Raw genomic sequence first — 20,101 nt, 5'->3', positions numbered from 1 at the left:
GTCCCTCAGTAATATTCCGGGTGATGGAGTCACACACTGGGCACTACTACGGACCCTCAGTAATATTCCGGGTGATGGAGTCACACACTGGGCATTACTACGGACCCTCAGTAATATTCCGGGTGATGGAGTCACACACTGGGCACTACTACGGACCCTCAGTAATATTCCAGGTGATGGAGTCACACACTGGGCACTACCAGACCTTCAGTAATGAGAGCCTGTGTTACTTCAGGCACTGCAATAATATAGGTACCATTGCTGTGTTGCTCCAGCACATCCACAATGACTTCTGAATATTTGGGAAGAAGCTGGCCAATTCTTGCTGCTGCTGCTTTCTGTATCCCATGCTCAGAGATGCCTAAAATAAGAACAACATTTATTACAGTGTGTGAAATGGAAACTTGTAATTGTTTTACATGATGGTAAAATTGCTCGTGTCTTCTTTGTCTCATAAACTTCTACTTACACTTAGGTCACACTACACATACATGTACAAGCATATATATACACACACCTCTGGGTTTTCTTCTATTTTCTTTCTAGTTCTTATTCTTGTTTATTTCCTCTTATCTCCATGGGGAAGTGGAACAGAATTCTTCCTCCGTAAGCTATGCATGTTGTAAGAGGCGACTAAAATGCCGGGAGCAAGGGGCTAGTAACCCCTTCTCCTGTATAAATTACTAAATTTAAAAAGGGAAACTTTCATTTTTCTATTTGGGCCACTCCGCCTTGGTGGGATACGGCCGGTGTGTTGAAAAAAACAAAAACAGGTTTATCTTGCTACTTCTTCTTACACTTAAGTTACACTACTTAGGTTACACTACCTACGTTACATTACACATGCACGTACATACATATATGTTTATATACCCATCTGGGTTTTCTTCTATTTTCTTAATAGGTCTCGTTCTTTTTTACTGTATTTCTTATTTCCATGGGGAAGTGGAACACAATTCTTCCTCCCTAAGCCATGCGTGTCATAAGAGGCAACTTAAATGCCTCGAAAGGCCTCTATAAACACATCTACCACTAGCACAGGCGCCATGATTCCAGTTAACTTAAAAATGAATACGTGTCGATGCATGAAATAATTAGAGGCACGTGGTGTTGAGAGTAACGAAGTCGGGACCAGTCAGTACCTCCTCCCTCATGCTAAGGGGGAGGGGGAAGAGGCAGGGTGTATAGGCGAAGATGAGGGAACACTGGTTTTAAGAAATGCACATACCCACATCTTTCATGATGTGAAGGAAAACAAATAAATGTGTTTAACGTAAGCAGGACAGTGTGAACAACAGTGTGCAACCCATGCGTAATATACAGTGACTGCCCCTTTCCCCAGGCCTGCCTCACGTGTGGTGTACAGTGACCCTCCTGCACTTCCCTTAACCCCTCAACCTGGGCTTCCCCTGCTATGGTCACCGACACTGTGCATAGTAGCCAAGCCTATATATAAGTCCTATACATACCTATTATAAAGTTTAATTAATAAACTAAGCAAAATAAGCGAAGAATTATCACTTTTTCACTGACGGGAAGCACTTCACAGCTTCTCTTAGGCTTTGAAGAGCTACCAGCTTCTCTACTCTTGCACTCTGGGGTCAATATTTTGCAAAATTAAGAGGTATTTTTGGGCCACAGTAAACTGTGGATAACTGAAATCACAGATACTGAATAAGTGGATACGGGGGTTCTACCGTACTTAAGAACTAAACACAGCATTAACTAGGTCTTCTTGAGTTGTTAAATACAATCACATGTTCAACAAGGTAGCTAATGAGAGGTTAATTACAAAGAATATTCCGAACATAATAGTCTACGTCTAAAACTTAAGTAGTCGTCAATATCAGAATTAGTCTACCCAAAATGCACAAGATAGTGGCTTTCTTTTCTGTATTGACAATGTTTAATTACATGTTAACTATATTATTTAAATTGCATAAGAATTGTATTGTACTGGTAAGTGTCCAGTATACTGTCCAGAATACTGGTAACTCTCCAGTGTATTGTCTAGAATACTGGTAACTGTCCAGTATTATTATTTTTTTATTAACACACTGGCCGATTCCCACCAAGGCAGGGCGGATTGAAAAAGAAAAACTTTCACCATCATTCGCTCCATCACTGTCTTACCAGAAGGGTGTTTTACACTACAGTTTTTAAACTGCAACATTAACACTCCTCCTTCAGAGTGCAGGCACTGTACTTCCCATCTCCAGGACTCAAGTCCGGCCTGCCGGTTTCCCTGAACCCCTTCATAAATGTTACTTTGCTCACACTCCAAAAGCACATCAAGTATTAAAAACCATTTGTCTAAATTCACTCCTATCAAACACGCTCACGCATGCCCGCTGGAAGTCCAAGCCCCTCGCACACAAAACCTCCTTTACCCCCTCCCTCCAACCTTTCCTAGGCCGGCCCCTATCCCGCCTTCCTTCCGCACAGACTGATACACTCTTGAAGTCATTCTGTTTCGCTCCATTCTCTCTACATGTCCAAACCACCTCAACAACCCTTCCTCAGCCCTCTGGACAACAGTTTTGGTAATCCCGCACCTCCTAACTTCCAAACTACGAATTCTCTGCATTATATTCACACCACACATTGCCCTCAGACATGACTATCTCCACTGCCTCCAGCCTTCTCCTCGCTGCAACATTCATCACCCATGCTTCACACCCATATAAGAGCGTTGGTAAAACTATACTCTCATACATTCCCCTTTTTGCCTCCAAGGACAAAGTTCTTTGTCTCCACAGACTACTAAGTGCACCGCTCACCCTTTTACCCTCATCAATTCTATGATTCAACTCATCTTTCATAGATCCATCCGCTGACACGTCCACTCCCAAATATCTGAATACATTCACCTCCTCCATACTCTCTCCCTCCAATCTGATACCCAATCTGTCATCACCTAATCTTTTTGTTATCCTCATAACCTTACTTTTTCCTGTATTCACTTTTAATTTTCTTCTTTTACATACCCTACCAAATTCATCCACCAACCTCTGCAACTTCTCTTCAGAATCTCCCAAGAGCACAGTGTCATCAGCAAAGAGCAACTGTGACAACTCCCACTTTATGTGTGATTCTTTATCTTTTAACTCCACGCCTCTTGCCAAGACCCTCGCATTTACTTCTCTTACAACCCCATCTATAAATATATTAAACAACCACAGTGACATCACACATCCTTGTCTAAGGCCTACTTTTACTGGGAAATAATCTCCAGTATATTGTCCAGAATACTGGACAGTATAATGGTAAGTGTCCAGTATACTGGTAAGTGTCTAGTATATTGTCCAGAATACTGGCAACTGTCCAGTATACTGGTAAGTGTCCACTTGAATCTTACCATGAAGAATGCAGTGTAGAGCTAGACAAGGCAGCTCCAGGAATGACTCCTGTATCTGGCGTATACTGTTGTAAGGCACTTCCTCCGTGTTTCCATAATCGATGAAAATAACCAGTGCCGACTCCAGCTCCGGCCTGATGCATGCTGCTCTGTACCACCTCTGATCTGTGTCGTATATATGACAGTGTTGATCAATAAAAATAACTTTGTATTACCTGTGATCAGTGAGGTATATATGTATGACAGTGTTAACCCTTTCAGGGTTTCGGCTGTACTAGTACGGCTTACGCACCAGGGTTTCGGCCATACTAGTACGGCTTACACACCAGGGTTTTTGATGTACTAGCACGCCTAAATTCTAGCGCCCTCAAATCTAGTGAGAGAAAGCTGGTAGGCCTACATATGAAAGAATGGGTCTATGTGGTCAGTGTTGCGCAGTATAAAAAAAATCCTGCAGCACACAGTGTGTAATGAGAAAAAAAAAAAAACTTTGACCGTGTTTCTGGATTAAAACAGCGACTTTGCACTGTATTTTCGTATGGTATTTATTGTTGTATTCTAGTTTTCCTGGTCTCATTTTATAGAATGGAAGACATATTATAGAAATTGAGATGATTTTAACTGATTTCACAATGAAAGGTACCTTGAAATTGAGCTCAAAGTAGCAGAAATGTTCGATTTTTACCAAAGTTCAAAAGTAAACAAATCTTGCCAAGCGTCCAATACACGTCAACTGGTGAGTCTAATATTCTTTCACAAGTGCGCTGATATTATTTATACAATTTCTACACTAATGCAGTAGTCTGCATAACAGTAAATCTTCTATTTTTTGTGAGAATAAAAATTCAAAGTGGAAAGCAAAAGAGATGTAAGAGGGGCCTGGGGACATGACTAATGAACAGAGGAAATGTCATTTTAGTGCCAGGAATGTCTTTCTTGTTTATTCTGAACCTTATTTGGAAATTGGCATCTTTTGAAATTTGTGTGATATTGGCAAAATTGCTAAATTCTGACCACTGTATTGGATAGTTGAGATCGGTAAATGGGTGGTTTCTTGTACTCATTCAATAGAACAATGGAGTTCTAGCGAAATAGTTATGATTTTTGTCGACTAGTACACTGGAATTGGCCGAAAATAGGGCTCAAAGTGGGCAAAATAGCCGATGCGTAAATATTGTCGAGACCGCTAACTTCGCGAGAGCATAATTCAGTAAGTTTTCCATCAAATTTCATACTTTTGGTGTCATTATGATCGGGAAAAGATTCTCTATCTTTTCATAAGTAAAAATATTTTTTTTTGTTGAAATTTGGGCGACCCTGAGAACAAGTCTGGGAGAGTGCCTGGGGACCCTGAAAGGGTTAATCAATAAAGATATCTTTGTATTTCCTATGATCAGTGAGGTAGGTAGGTAGGTGTAGGTGTGTAGGTAGGTGTAGGTGTGTAGGTAGGTAGGTGTGTAGGTAGGTAGGTGTGTAGGTAGGTAGGTGTGTAGGTAGGTAGGTGCGTAGGTAGGTAGGTGTGTAGGTAGGTAGGTGTGTAGGTAGGTAGGTGTGTAGGTAGGTAGGTGTGTAGGTAGGTAGGTGTGTAGGTAGGTAGGTGCATAGGTAGGTAGGTGTGTAGGTAGGTAGGTGTGTAGGTAGGTAGGTGTGTAGGTAGGTAGGTGTGTAGGTAGGTAGGTGTGTAGGTAGGTAGGTGTGTAGGTAGGTAGGTAGGTGTGTAGGTAGGTAGGTGTGTAGGTAGGTAGGTGTGTAGGTAGGTAGGTGTGTAGGTAGGTAGGTGTGTAGGTAGGTAGGTGTGTAGGTAGGTAGGTGTGTAGGTAGGTAGGTGTGTAGGTAGGTAGGTGTGTAGGTAGGTAGGTGCATAGGTAGATAGGTGCATAGGTAGGTAGGTGTGTAGGTAGGTGTGTAGGTAGGTAGGTGTGTAGGTAGGTAGGTGTGTAGGTAGGTGTGTAGGTAGGTAGGTGTGTAGGTAGGTAGGTAGGTGTGTAGGTAGGTAGGTGTGTAGGTAGGTAGGTGTGTAGGTAGGTAGGTGTGTAGGTAGGTAGGTGTGTAGGTAGGTAGGTGTGTAGGTAGGTAGGTAGGTGTGTAGGTAGGTAGGTAGGTGTGTAGGTAGGTAGGTGCATAGGTAGGTAGGTGTGTAGGTAGAGTGAGTGGAGTGAGTGGAGTGAGTGGAGTGAGAGTGAGAGTGAGAGTGAGTGAGAGTGAGAGTGAGTGAGAGTGAGTGAGAGTGAGTGAGAGTGAGTGAGAGTGAGTGAGAGTGAGTGAGAGTGAGTGAGAGTGAGTGAGTGAGTGTGAGTGAGTGAGTGAGAGTGAGTGAGAGTGAGTGAGAGTGAGTGAGAGTGAGTGAGAGTGAGTGAGAGTGAGTGAGTGAGAGAGTGAGAGAGAGAGTGAGAGAGTGAGAGTGAGAGTGAGAGAGTGAGAGAGAGAGTGAGAGAGTGAGAGAGTGAGAGAGAGTGAGAGAGAGTGAGTGAGAGTGAGAGTGAGAGTGAGTGAGAGTGAGAGAGAGTGAGAGTGAGAGAGAGTGAGAGTGAGAGAGAGAGAGAGTGAGAGAGAGAGTGAGAGAGAGAGTGAGAAAGAGTGAGAGTGAGAGAGAGTGAGAGTGAGAGTGAGAGAGAGTGAGAGCGTGCGTGCGTGTGTGTGTGTGTGTATTTTTTCTTTTTTCAACAAGTCGGCCATCTCCCACCGAGGCAGGGTGACCCAAAAAAAGAAAGAAAATCCCCAAAAAGAAAATACTTTCATCATCATTCAACACTTTCACCACACTCACACATTATCACTGCTTTTGCAGAGGTGCTCAGGCGGGGTAGGGGTCGGCCTAGGAAAGGTTGGAGGGAGGGGGTAAAGGAGGTTTTGTGTGCGAGGGGCTTGGACTTCCAGCAGTCGTGCGTAAACGTGTTTGATAGGAGTGAATGGAGACAAATGGTTTTTAATACTTGACGTGCTGTTGGAGTGTGAGCAAAGTAACATTTATGAAGGGATTCAGGGAAACCGGCAGGCCGGACTTGAGTCCTGGAGATGGGAAGTACAGTGCCTGCACTCTGAAGGGGGGGGGGGTTAATGCTGCAGTTTAAAAACTGTAGTGTAAAGCACCCTTCTGGCAAGACAGTGATGGAGTGAATGATGGTGAAAGTTTTTCTTTTTCGGGCCACCCTACCTTGGTGGGAATCGGCCAGTGCGTTAATAAAAAAAAAAAAAAAAATTCAATTCCCAGCCAGGGTAGAAACATTGGGTGTGTTTCTTTACACCTGTTGTCTATGTTCACCCATCAGTAAATAATAAATAATGTCAACCCATAAATAAATAATGTCAACCCAGTCGTGACTGCGCATTGGAATTTGGACTGGCAGGCAGACAGGTATTGGACGGTGACGTCATTTGTTTACTCTTGAGCTTCGCTAAAGAATAGAACATTTCCGCTACTGTGAGCGCAATTTCAAGGTACTTTTCATTATGAAAGCAATGAAAATCATATGTTTTCCTGTAATATATCTTCCATTCTATAAAATAAGACCGAAAAAACGAGAATATAACCATAAAAAACATACAAAAATATACCGCTAAGTGGCCGCTAATGGCTGAGAAGTGAACTCCGCTATTTATGGTCTGATTTCTTTCATTTTTGGTGTACGTTAAGAATTATCTTTCCATCATACATTGCCTAAATTTCAGTAAGATAACCCAACAAACAACTGAGAAAATAATAGTAATAATAATAATAATAATAATAATAATAATAATAATAATAATAATAATAATAATATCTTTATTTACTACACATACATGTGTTAAGAGACCATACAATAAGTGTCAGAGGCCCGAGACTGTTCAACTGCCTCCCAGCACACATAAGGGGGATTACCAACAGACCCCTGGCAGTCTTCAAGCTGGCACTGGACAAGCACCTAAAGTCAGTTCCTGATCAGCCGGGCCGTGGCTCGTATGTTGGTTTGCGTGCAGCCAGCAGCAACAGCCTGGTTGATCAGGTGCTGATCCACCAGGAGGCCTGGTCACAGACCGGGCCGCAGGGGCGTTGACCCCCGAAACTCTCTCCAGGTAAACTCCAGGTAATACATGTACAAGGTATACAGGCCTAGCTGACATCAGTGACATACTACTATATAGAAAGCCGCTTGTTATGCCGAGTATATCAAGCAAATTTGGTCAGTGTCCCAGGATAACACCCAGGTACCCATTTACTGATGGGTGAACATAGACAGGAGGCGTAAAGAAACACACCCAATGTTTCTACCCTGGCTGGGAATCGAATATTTACCAAAAATCATACATGGCTAACCCAAGCCAGGTACTAGAAATAAGCCACTTTGTCTGACTTTTTTGGGTTATCCCAGGTTCTCTACACACATGCTGCTATGTGTGATAATCTTTTGTGTGATAATCTTTTTTGTTCAGTTTTATGGTGCAGTAAGAGTGTATATCACAGTTAACCCTGTGCTACACTCCATTTTCTCTAACATAAGCCCCCAAGACAGGGATAGGAGAATGGTACTTGTATCCCATGTCCTCTTCATATTACCGTTGAACTGCTCGGTATTATGCCAAATATTATTCATTCTGGAGTATTTAACACGTTTTATGTTATTTATATTGTTTATTATGTCATATTAGATCAATTGTGATAGGCAATAAACTGTAGTGTTGATATTAGCGTAATAATAAAGCATATTCTCCTGCATCACAAGACTGAGCTCATAGCAACTGACAGTGGCTTCAAAGCCACCTTATCTTTAATGGATAATGTACTGTGTAGGTGCTTTACACAACGAAAAGCACTTTTTATTCATTGGAACCATGGCTAGGGCTTAAAGTAAGCAGGTTATAACAATAAATGGAGAAAAAGAAATTACAGTGGACCCCCGCTTAACGATCACCTCCAAATGCGACCAATTATGTAAGTGTATTTATGTAAGTGCGTTTGTACGTGTATGTTTAGGGGTCTGAAATGGTCTAATCTACTTCACAATATTCCTTATGGGAAAAAATTCGGTCAGTACTGGCACCTGAACATATTACTGGAATGAAAAAAGTTCGTTAACCGGGGGTCCACTGTATAATGACTTATGCAGTAAGTAGCCAAACAGTACCAGCAGGTTGGTGTGGCGACCCTGGAAATTTGAAATTATGCTAACCGAAATTAGTGCCGAATAACTGAAGGAACCGAATAACTGATTGCCGGATTTGTGATGGCGGACCTGTAGTACATCCATATCCCTCTGGTATTTTTATACCAGAATAAGAGTACAGTGGACCCCCGGTTAACGATATTTTTTCATTCTAGAAGTATGTTCAGGTGCCAGTACTGACCGAATTTGTTCCCATAAGGAATATTGTGAAGTAGATTAGTCCATTTCAGACCCCCAAACATACACGTACAAACGCACTTACATAAATACACTTACATAATTGGTCGCATTGGGAGGTGATTGTTAAGCGGGGGTCCACTGTATAAGGTCTGACAAAAGGGCACTCTATACATGCTTGTAGTACATCCATATCCCTCTGGTGTGTCTATAATGGAACATTAAAAGTGTAAGAGAGTGAGTGTTGTTGGTGCTCACCTTCACTGAACTTGGCCAGGCATAGTTCCCCAAGTATGGGTCTGTAGAAGCCCCCAGAGGCATTCTCACAGTACTTCTTCATGTGATCCATCATCTCCTCCAGCTTTCCAATGAGATGCAGAGAATCCTGAAACAAAACCAATGTAAGCCTTAGCTTGCAATCAATATTTTTGACCTATTCAGTAAATTACCTTACAGTTAGTTTCCTAAAAAAAAAAAAAAAAAAAAAAAAAAAAAAAAAAAAAAAAAAAAAAAAAAAAAAAAAAAAAAAAAAAAAAAAAAAAAATTACTACTCAATAACCTATGTCTAGCTCTTATGTTGTCTTTAAGCATTAGTCTGCACAAAAAGCACAGTGTGTTAGTGGCTTTTTTTTGTGCTTAACAATATTTCATTACGTGTAAACTACATTTCATGTAAACAGTGGAACTTCGGTATACGACCAGCTCCCTACTCAGACAAAGCTCAGCACTTGACCAAACAAATACGACCTACCAGAACTTTGTTGTAACCTATTTCGTGTTTCTTCACATTTTTTTTTTTGTATTATTTGTATAAGTAAGTCACCATGGGGCCTACGAAGATTAGCAATAACAGCCAACCAAACAGAAAATTGGTTGGGAGGAACTTGTTCGATAATCAAACGGAGCGGCACTCAAACAGCCGTCTGGAAAGAATTAAGGTTGCGTACCGAGGTTCCACTGTATACTACAGAAAGAAATAAAGTCGTTTGTTCCCAACACCTTGTACAAGACCCATTAAGAAAAACTATGTAGTCTTAGTTCTAATCTTCCATGCTGTGTATATTATGACCTTTCAAACTGTTATGTATTTTTGTGCAATTATTTAAAATAAAAATTATTACAGGCACTCCTCACTTAACGACTGAGTTCGGTTCCTAAGAGCAGGTCAGTAAACAATTTGGTCGTTAAGCGAGGAGCCGCCTCTTACTGACATTTCAAGCATACTGTACTAGTAGTGGGTTTGAGTCAACCATCTTTAGGTATTGTTTTAAGCCATAAACGGTCCAAACGTATATATACGTTTTTTCAACATTTGAAAGTAATGTAAAAACAGTAGATGTTCTCTTTGTTTTTTTTACATTTGAAAATGTGTAAAAAAAACTTTGATCTACTTTTTTTTTTGTTATATTTGAAAATATGTAAAAAAAAAAGTAGCTCTACTTTCGGAGCACTACACATGTGAACGTAGATCTGCTTGGATCCTTTACGGGTTAATGTCATCTTTGCACACTTTATATTTTTAGATCATGTATAATAAAAATAGAATTTGGCATTAAAAAGAATAAAAAAGTGAAATACACATACAGTAGATTGGTCAGAGAGCTGGCTGTAAGCAGTCATTAACCCTTTGAGGGAACATTAAAATGGTATAAAATACCGACAGGTTGTTAGGTAAGACACATATGCAACAGTTAGGTATCTTTATTGTGAAACGTTTCGCCTACACAGTAGGCTTCTTCAGTCAAGTACAGAAAAGTTGATAGAAGCAGAAGATACTTGAAGACGATGTAATCAGTCCATCACCCTTAAAGTTTTGAGGTGGTCAGTCCCTCAGTCTGGAGAAGAGCATTGTTCCATAGTATGAAACAATATGGAACAATGGAACTATGGAACAATGCTCTTCTCCAGACTGAGGGACTGACCACCTCAAAACTTTAAGGGTGATGGACTGATTACATCGTCTTCAAGTATCTTCTGCTTCTATCAACTTTTCTGTACTTGACTGAAGAAGCCTACTGTGTAGGCGAAACGTTTCACAATAAAGATACCTAACTGTTGCATATGTGTCTTACCTAACAACCCTTTGAGGGTTTCGGACGTACTAGTACGTCTTAAGCGCAGGGTTTTTTGACGTACTAGTACGCATAAATTCTAGCGCCGTCAAATCTCGCGGGAAGAGGCTGGTAGGCTTCCATATGAAAGAATTGGTCTATGTGGTCAGTGTGTACAGTATAAAAAAAATCCTGCAGCACACAGTGCATAATTAGAAAAAAAAACTTTCACGTTTTTTTTAGCATAAAACAGCGACTTTGCACTGTATTTTCGTATGCTATTTATTGTTGTATTCTAGTTTTCTTGGTCTCATTTTATAGAATGGAATACATATCACTGAAATTGAGATGATTTTGACTGGTTTTACAATGAAGAGTACCTTGAAATTGAGCTCAAAGTAGCAGAAATGTTCGATTTTTACCAAAGTTCAAAAGTAAACAAATCATGCCAAGGTTCCAATACACGTCAACTGGTGAGTCTAATATTCTTTCACAAGTGCGCCAATATTATTTATACCATTTTTTACACTAATGCAGTAGTCTGCATAACAGTAAATCTTCTATTTTTCGTGAGAATAAAAATTCAAAGTGGAAAGCAAAAGAATGTAAGAAGGGCCTTGAGACGTGACTAATGAGCAGAAGAAATGTCATTTTAGTGCCAGGAATGTCTTTCTTGTTTGTTCTGGACACTATTCAGAAATTGGCATCTTTTGAAATTTGTGTGAAATTGGCAAAATTGCTAAATTCTCACCACTGTATTGGATAGTTGAAAATGGTAAATGGGTGGTTTCTTGCACTCATTCAATAGAAAAAATGTAGTTCTAGCGAAATATTCATGTTTTTTGTCGACTAGTACAGAGGAATTGGCCGAAAATGGGGCTCAAATTGGGCAAAATCGCCGATGCGTAAACATCGCCGAGACCGCTAACTTCGCGAGAGCATAATTCCGTAAGTTTTCCATCAAATCTCATAATTTTGGTGTCATTATGATCGGGAAAAGATTCTCTATCTTTTCATAGGGAAAAATAATTTTTTTTGTTTTAAATTTGGCCGACCCTGAGAACGAGTTTCTGAGAGGGCCTGTCGACCCTCAAAGAGTTAAATATGTAGGTCGTTAAGTAAGGAGTACCTGTATTACATAGAGCCTCTCCTCATTTACCGACTACTCAGACTTGTAACCACCTCTTTAACCAGTATATATAAGAGCTGATTTCCTCTATTCTGCTTATTACAGTATACAGTAAACTACTGTATAAACATTTAAAAATACAGTATACCAGAAATGTTATAAATGGTACAAAGGTGACATTAAAAAAAATCTAAAGATGGTTGACACAAACCCACTACCATTATAGTATGCTCCTCGCTTAGTATGCTCCTCGCTTAGTATGCTCCTCACTTAGTATGCTCCTCGCTTAGTATGCTCCTCACTTAGTATGCTCCTCGCTTAGTATGCTCCTCACTTAGTATGCTCCTCACTTAGTATGCTCCTCGCTTAGTATGCTCCTCGCTTAGTATGCTCCTCGCTTAGTATGCTCCTCGCTTAGTATGCTCCTCGCTTAGTATGCTCCTCGCTTAGTATGCTCCTCGCTTAGTATGCTCCTCGCTTAGTATGCTCCTCGCTTAGTATGCTCCTCGCTTAGTATGCTCCTCGCTTAACGACCAATACGCTTACTGACCTACTCTTAGGAGCGGAACCCCATCGTTAAGTGAGGGGAGGCTGTATTATTTAATAGTAGTGCTGTATGTATTTTTCATGTTAAGTGAAGGATTGTTGGAGAACACGTCCATATTATCATTAATTCTATATTAATTTTGAAGTTTATTGAGCACTGGAGTTACAACTTGAGAAGCTGTAAGACGCTTTATCTTTTACCGAGGTCTTAGTTTTTGTTGTTTAGAAACAAAGACGACGATGATATGAGAGACAAAAGTGGAAGATGTAAGATGCTTTACAAGTACAGTATCTACAAATACACGATGATTTTCAAGTACTACAGTATCTAAAAACGTAAGATGTTTTACAAGTACAGTATTTACAAATGTAATACGGTTTACAAGAACAGCAACTAGAAGTGAAAGATGTAAAATGCTTTACTTAACCCTTAACACTTAAACGGTCCAAATAGATCGACGTTCAAATTCGTAGCTACAAAAGTAGATCTACTTTTTTTTACATATTTTCAAATATAACAAAAAAAATGTAGATAATTTTTTTTTAAATAATAATAATAATAATAATAATAATAATAATGTGTTGAATGATGATGAAAGCATTTTCTTTTTGGGGATTTTCTTTCTTTTTTGGGTCACCCTGCCTCGGTGGGTCACCCTGCCTCGGTGGGTCACCCTGCCTCGGTGGGTCACCCTGCCTCGGTGGGTCACCCTGCCTCGGTGGGAGATGGCCAGCTTGTTAAAAAAAAAAAAATTTTTTTTACACGTTTTCACATGTAAAAAAAAAAAAAAAAAAAAAGATCTACATTTTTTTACATACTTTCAGATGTTGAAAAAACGTATATATACGTTTGGACCATTTAAGGGTTAAGCTGTCCAAATGTAGATATACGTTGATGTGCGGCAGGCTCCGAACGTAATTTCTATTTTTTTTTACATGCTTTCAAATGGGGAAAATCAAGGTCAGAGCACTATGCACATGAACGTAGATCTACGTTTGGACAGTATAAGGGATATATACCATTTAAAAGTGGAAAATTTCAGATTCTTTATACAGTGGATCCCCGGTTTACGATATTATTTCACTCCAGAAGTATGTTCAGGTGCCAGTACTGAACGAATTTGTTCCCATAAGGAATATTGTGAAGTAGATTAGTCCATTTCAGACCCCCAAACATACACGTACAAACATACATAAATACAATTACATAATTGGTCGCATTGGGAACTGATCGTAAAGCGCGGGTCCACTGTATATAAAAAGTACTTATCTTGTCTGGAACCGCTGAGGTCGTTGATGTAGATAAGACATAAAAGGAGACAAACTGCTGAAAACAACCTTACCGTCTTCAAGGAATACGTAAGGAAGCGAAAGAGTAAACTTATGTCACTAAAGACTATTATTATTACTATTATTACTTGTGGCAAACAAGTAGAAACAATAATAATAGTCAAGCTTAACTGTAAAAACAATAATAATAGTCAAGCTTAACTGTAAAAACAATAATAATAGTCAAGCTTAACTGTAAAAACAATAATAATAAAACTTAATTGTAGAAACAATAATAATAGTCAAGCTTAATTGTAAAAATAATAATAATAGTCAAGCTTAACTGTAAAAACAATAATAATAGTCAAGCTTAACTGTAAAAACAATAATAATAGTCAAGCTTAACTGTAAAAACAATAATAATAGTCAAGCTTAACTGTAAAAACAATAATAATAGTCAAGCTTAACTGTAAAAACAATAATAATAGTCAAGCTTAATTGTAAAAACAATAATAATAGTCAAGCTTAATTGTAAAAACAATAATAATAGTCAAGCTTAATTGTAAAAACAATAATAATAGTCAAGGTGATTTCATCAACAATATGAACAACACACTTCTCATACCAACAATAACTAAACCAACCAGGCTCACTGAGACAAGTGCAACCATAATAGACCACATATGGACCAATATACTAGCCCCCCTTAAATCAGGGATAATCACAGATAGCACTACAGACCACTACCCTACCTTCCTCCTGACAAACATTAGTAAACCACCACTTGAATACAACAAAGTCTCATTTAGACTCCATGACGAGGCCTCAGTAAGGAAGTTCACAGCTGACCTAGAGACTGTTGACTGGCCTACAGAATTCTCCAAGGCCAATGGTATTGATGACTGGACAGACATCTTTCTTAATAAATTACTTAGACTATACAACAAACATTGTCCTATAAAAACAAAACAGATCACAAACAAACGGCTTGGTTGCCCATGGCTAACCAGCACCATTCTGAAATCCATTGATAAGAAACACCAATATGAAAAGCAATATTATAGACAGGGCTTAATACACAAAGATATTCTTAAACACTATTCATCAGTTCTCACCAAAGTAATAAAGAAAGCCAAACAACTATACTACTCCAGTAGATTCACAGACACTAGAGGAGATATAAAAAAGACCTGGAAAACACTCTGTCAGATTCTAGGGACCCACAAACTGAAAAAAAACAAGAATATTTTCCTAACTAAACCTAACGAAACACCACTACATCCCACTGACACAGCTAACAAGATAAACGACTTCTTCTCAAGCATAGGATCTAATCTTGCCAGTAAAATCCCACGTACCAATGCCCATGCCGGGGACTATCTAGATGGGAATTTCCCAAATTCCTTCTATCTTGCACCAACTGAGCCCACGGAAGTCACCGAGATTATAGTCACTTAAAAATAACTCAGGGAATCTGTCTCATGTCCCACCATTATTGTACAAGCAAGCGGCCCATGTCCTCTCGCATGCTATTTCATTACTTTTTAACAAGTCACTAGAAACTAGTGACTTCCCGAAACTACTCAAAACAGCAAGAGTTACACCAATACATAAAAGTGGTGACCCTACAGATGTAAACAACTATAGGCCAATATCAAACTTAACGTTGCTATACAAAATCTTTGAGAAACTCGTGCACAGGAGACCATATTAATTTATAACAGCACAAAACATACTCAACCCCTGCCAATTTGGATTCAGGAAAAATAAAAGCACTAATGATGCAATTGTAAAAATGCTAGATCTGCTTTACTCAGCATTGGAAAATAAGGAATATCCGCTAGGAATTTTTATTGACCTAAAAAAGTTTTTGACACAGTAGACCACGGCATCCTACTCCACAAACTTGACCATTATGGTATAAGAGGCCATGTGCTTGCATATTTCAAATCTTACCTTACTAATAGATATCAGTATGATACCATTAAAGACACAGCATCATCAACACGGCCACTTGATACTGGAGTTCCACAGGGAAGTGTCCTTGGTCCCCTGCTCTTCCTCATTTACATCAATGATCTTCCAAACATATCCCAACACCTGAAACCCATTCTCTTTGCTGACGACACAACTTATGTCATCTCCCACCCTAATCTTGCCACCCTCAACACCATTGTTAACGAGGAGCTGATCAAAATATCAACTTGGATGACAGCCAATAAACTTACACTTAACACAGACAAAACCTACTATATTATGTTTGGTAGCACAGCAGGTGCTGCACAACGAAACATTAACCCTTTGACTGTCGCAACCCCCAATCCTGAGGTGTCTCCTGGTGTCGCAAAATTTCCCCCCCCCAAAAAATTATTTTTTCTTATGAAATGATAGAGAATCTTTTCCCGATTGTAAAGACACCAAAAAAAACGAAATTTGATGGAAAACTGACGGAATTACGCTCTCGCGAAGTTAGCGACCTCGGCGATATTTACAAATCGGCGATTTCGCCCACTTTGAGCCCTATTTTCGGCTAATTCCATTATTCCAGTCAACCAAACTCATAGCTATTTCTTCAGAACTCCATTTTTTCCATCGATTGAGTACAAGAAACTGCCCATTTACCGATTTCAACTACCCAATAACATGGTCATAAATTTGCAATTTGGCCAATTTCACGAAAATTAAAAAATATGACAATTTCAAAATAAGGTCCAGAATGAACAATGCAGACATTCCTGGCTCTAAAATAACATTTTTTCTTTGTTCATCAGTCATGTCTCCAGGCCCCTCTGATATTACTCTTGCTTTCTATTTTGAATTTTATTCAAACAAAAAATAGAAGATTTACTGTTATGCAGACTACTGCAATATTGTAATAATTGTAAAAATTACATCAACCCATTCATGACTGCATATTAGAATGGCTAGTTGGACATTTATTGAAAAATGACATCATTTGTTTACTTTTGAACATCGGCAAAAATCAAACATTTCCCCTACTTTGAGCTCCATTTCCAGGTTCTTTTTATAGTAAAATTAATCAAAATCACCTCTATTTCTATAATATGTTTTCCATTCTATCAAATGAGACCAAGAAAACGAGAATACAGCTATAAATACTATACGAAAATAGACCACAAAGTCGGCATTTTAATTATAAAAAAACGGTCGGAGTTTTTTTTTTCTCATTATGCACTGCGTGCTCCAGGATTTCTTTTATATGGTGCACACTGACCACACAGACCCATTCTCTCACATGTGGGCCTACCAGCTTTCTCCTGCCTGATTTGAAGCCGCTAGAATTTATGAGTATATATACGTCAAACACGTTACCTCGTAAACGTATATATATGGCCGCGACGGTCAAAGGGTTAAGAATGACAGCACTCTAATTGCCAGACATAATGAGGGCAAATTCCTAGGCCTATACCTAGACAACAACCTGAATTTCAGCACCCATATCCAACACATCAAAAAAAGTATCCAAAACAGTTGGGATCCTCTCCAAGATACGATACTATCTGCCGCAAAATGCCCTTCTCACACTATACCATTCACTCATTTATCCATACCTCACCTATGCTATTTGTGCTTGGGGTTCAACTGCAGCAATACACCTAAAGCCAATAGTAACTCAACAAAAAGCAGCAGTAAGAATAATCACTAAATCCCATCCCTGGCAACACCCCCCCCCCACTCTTCATAGATCTAAACTTACTCCCTGTTCAGAACATCCACACTTACTACTGTGCAATCTACATATACAGGACCTTAAATTCCAATATTAACCTTGACCTAAAATGCTTTCTTGATAGTTGTGACAGGACCCACACGCAAAACACCAGACACAAACATCTCTACGACATTCCCCGTGTCCAACTAAACCTTTACAAAAATTCAATGTATGTCAAAGGCCCTAAAATCTGGAACACCCTACCTGAAAACTCTAGAACTGCAGACACATTCATCACCTTCAAAACTACCGTTAGAAAACATCTTATCTCCCTGATACACCCCATCAACTACATAAAAATCACCTGGTGGTTCACACTTACACTCACTCACTCACCCATTTAACTATAAGCACAGAAATACGTATCTTAATCTTAAAATAATGATTTCTAACTAGTCACAAGTTTGCCTGTGATATTCCAATATAGAAACTATGTATTGTGCCAAAACAAAAGCATTCACATTGCTAAACTCACAAACTAGTATTTAGTCACTTAGTATTTAGTCAAGTTACTCCACAATTTGTAATAATTTAGGGTTAAGAATTAATCTAAGATTGCCTGAAATGCCTAGCCATGCTAGGTGTTCTAGTGGTACACTCTGTAATTAGTATTTTACTACATGTAAACCACACAATAACCAAAAACTGTAAACCCCGCATTGTAATCCTTATAGAGAATAAACTTTGATTTGATTGATTTGAAGAACAATAATAATAGTCAAGCTTAATTGTAAAAATGATAGTAATAAAGCTTAATTGTTGCCTGTAACATATGGAACAATTAAGCTTGATCTAAGGCAGCAGTAGTTATGACATTTATGCTGCACTCTGACCATGTATGTGACTCAGTGTTCACAACATAAGATATATGCAACACATCGTAAAACAACCATAAAATCAACACACAATAAAAACAACAAATACTCAACACAAACACTATCTTACCAAGTTAAAATAATGAGCATCAGTTAACCCCTCGAGGATCCGTGCCGTAGATCTACGGCTTTACGCTGAGGGCCCAAACTGTAGATCTACATCAAGAGCTCAGCTCACTCTGATATGCTGTGAGTGGTAAATTTTGGGCCTTGATATGAGAGAATATGTCTATGTGGTATGTGTGCACCACATAAAATAAATCCTGCAGCACATAGTGCATAATGAGAGAAAAAACTGAGACCGTATTTTTTTATTAAAACAACGACTTTGCAGTGTTTTTCGTACGTTTTTTATAATTGTATTTGCGATTTCTTGGACTCATTTGATAGAATGGAAGACATATTACAGAAATAGAGATGATTTTGAGTGGTTTTAGTACTGGAAATGGCTTGAAACTGAGCTCAAAGTAGTGGAAATGTTAATTTTTTTGCCGATGTTCAAGAGTAAACAAATGACCTCGCACGTCTAATACACGCCAGCTGGTGGATCTAATATATGTTCACAAATGTGCTGATATTATTTATACAATTATTACAATATTGCATAACAGTAAATCTTCTATTTTTTGGTTTGAATAAAAATTTATTATGTGAATAAAAAATCAAAATGGAATTCATTAGTGACGCCTGAAAACCTAAGTAATGAACAGAGGAAATGTTAGTTTAGTGCCAGGAATGTCTGCATTGTTTATTCTGGACACTATTTTGAAATTAGAATATTTTAAACTTTGCATTAAATTGGCCAAATTACCAATTTCCGATCACTTTATTTTGTAGTTGAAACAGTAATAGTAGTGAAATAGCTAAGAATTTGGTCGACTGGAATAATGTAACTGGCCTAAAATGGGAGTCAAAGTCTGCAAAATCACCGATGCACAAATATCACTGACAAATCAAAATTCGCGAGAGCATAATTTCGTCAATTTTCCATCAAATTTCGTACTTTTTGTTTTATTACGTTCAGAAAAAGATTCTCTACCATTTCATAAGAAAAAATAACAAAATTATTTTTGAAAATTCTTGGACACTGGTGTACCCTTTGAAATTTGGCCTCTGAACCCTGAAAGGGTTAACCCTTTCAGGGTCGAGAGGCCCTCTCCTAAACTTGTTCTCAGGGTCGAAAATTTCTCGGAAAAAAAAAAAAACCTTATTAAATGAGAGAATCTTTTTCCGATCATAATGACACCAAAAGTATGAATTTTGATGGAAAACTTACGGAATTATGCTCTTACGAAGTTAGCGGTCTCAACGACGTTTACGCATCGGCGATTCCGCCCACTTTGAGCCCTATTTTTGGCCAATTTCTGTGTACTAGTCGACAAAAATCATATTTATTTCACTAGATCTCCATTTGTTCTATCGAATGAGTACAAGAAACCACCCATTTACCGATTTCAACTATCCAATAAAGTGGTCAGAATTTGGCAATTTTGCCAATTTCACGCAAATTTCAAAAGATGCCAATTTCCAAATAGGGTCCAGAATAAACAAGAAAGACATTCCTGGCACTAAAATAACAAGTTCTCTGTTCGTTAGTCACATCCTCAGGCCCCTCTTATATTTCTGTTGCTTTCCACTTTGAATTTTTATTCTCACAAAAAATAGAAGAATTACTGTTATGCAGACTACTGCATTAGTGTAGAAATGGTATAAATAATATCAGCACACTTGTGAAAGAATATCAGACTCACTAGTTGATGTGTATTGGACGTATGGCATCATTTGTTTACTTTGAACTTTGGTAAAAATCGAACATTTCTGC

General features: G+C 38.7%; 1 protein-coding gene across 2 annotated transcripts in view; it reads right to left on the bottom strand.

The window, feature by feature from the left end:
* The window catches only part of LOC128702495 (protein tudor-like), a 122,221-nt gene continuing 102,120 nt past the window's right edge, over positions 1 to 20,101 (bottom strand). Inside the window, exons 11-13 of one of the 2 annotated variants that reach the window (XM_070105294.1) lie at positions 8,935 to 9,061; positions 3,359 to 3,523; positions 1 to 361 (exon numbers count right to left, since the gene is read on the bottom strand). In XM_070105294.1, the coding sequence (XP_069961395.1) occupies positions 183 to 361; positions 3,359 to 3,523; positions 8,935 to 9,061 (471 nt within the window). In that variant the 3' untranslated portion in view covers positions 1 to 182. Of the gene's footprint in view, positions 362 to 3,358; positions 3,524 to 8,934; positions 9,062 to 20,101 lie in introns of those variants that run through there. The other variant, XR_011394762.1, reaches the window with a different exon arrangement.

The sequence above is a fragment of the Cherax quadricarinatus genome, chromosome 98 (genome assembly GCF_038502225.1).
Source record: "Cherax quadricarinatus isolate ZL_2023a chromosome 98, ASM3850222v1, whole genome shotgun sequence".
NCBI classification, from domain to species: Eukaryota; Metazoa; Arthropoda; class Malacostraca; order Decapoda; family Parastacidae; genus Cherax; species Cherax quadricarinatus.
This window is presented reverse-complemented; position numbering and strand designations above follow the sequence as displayed.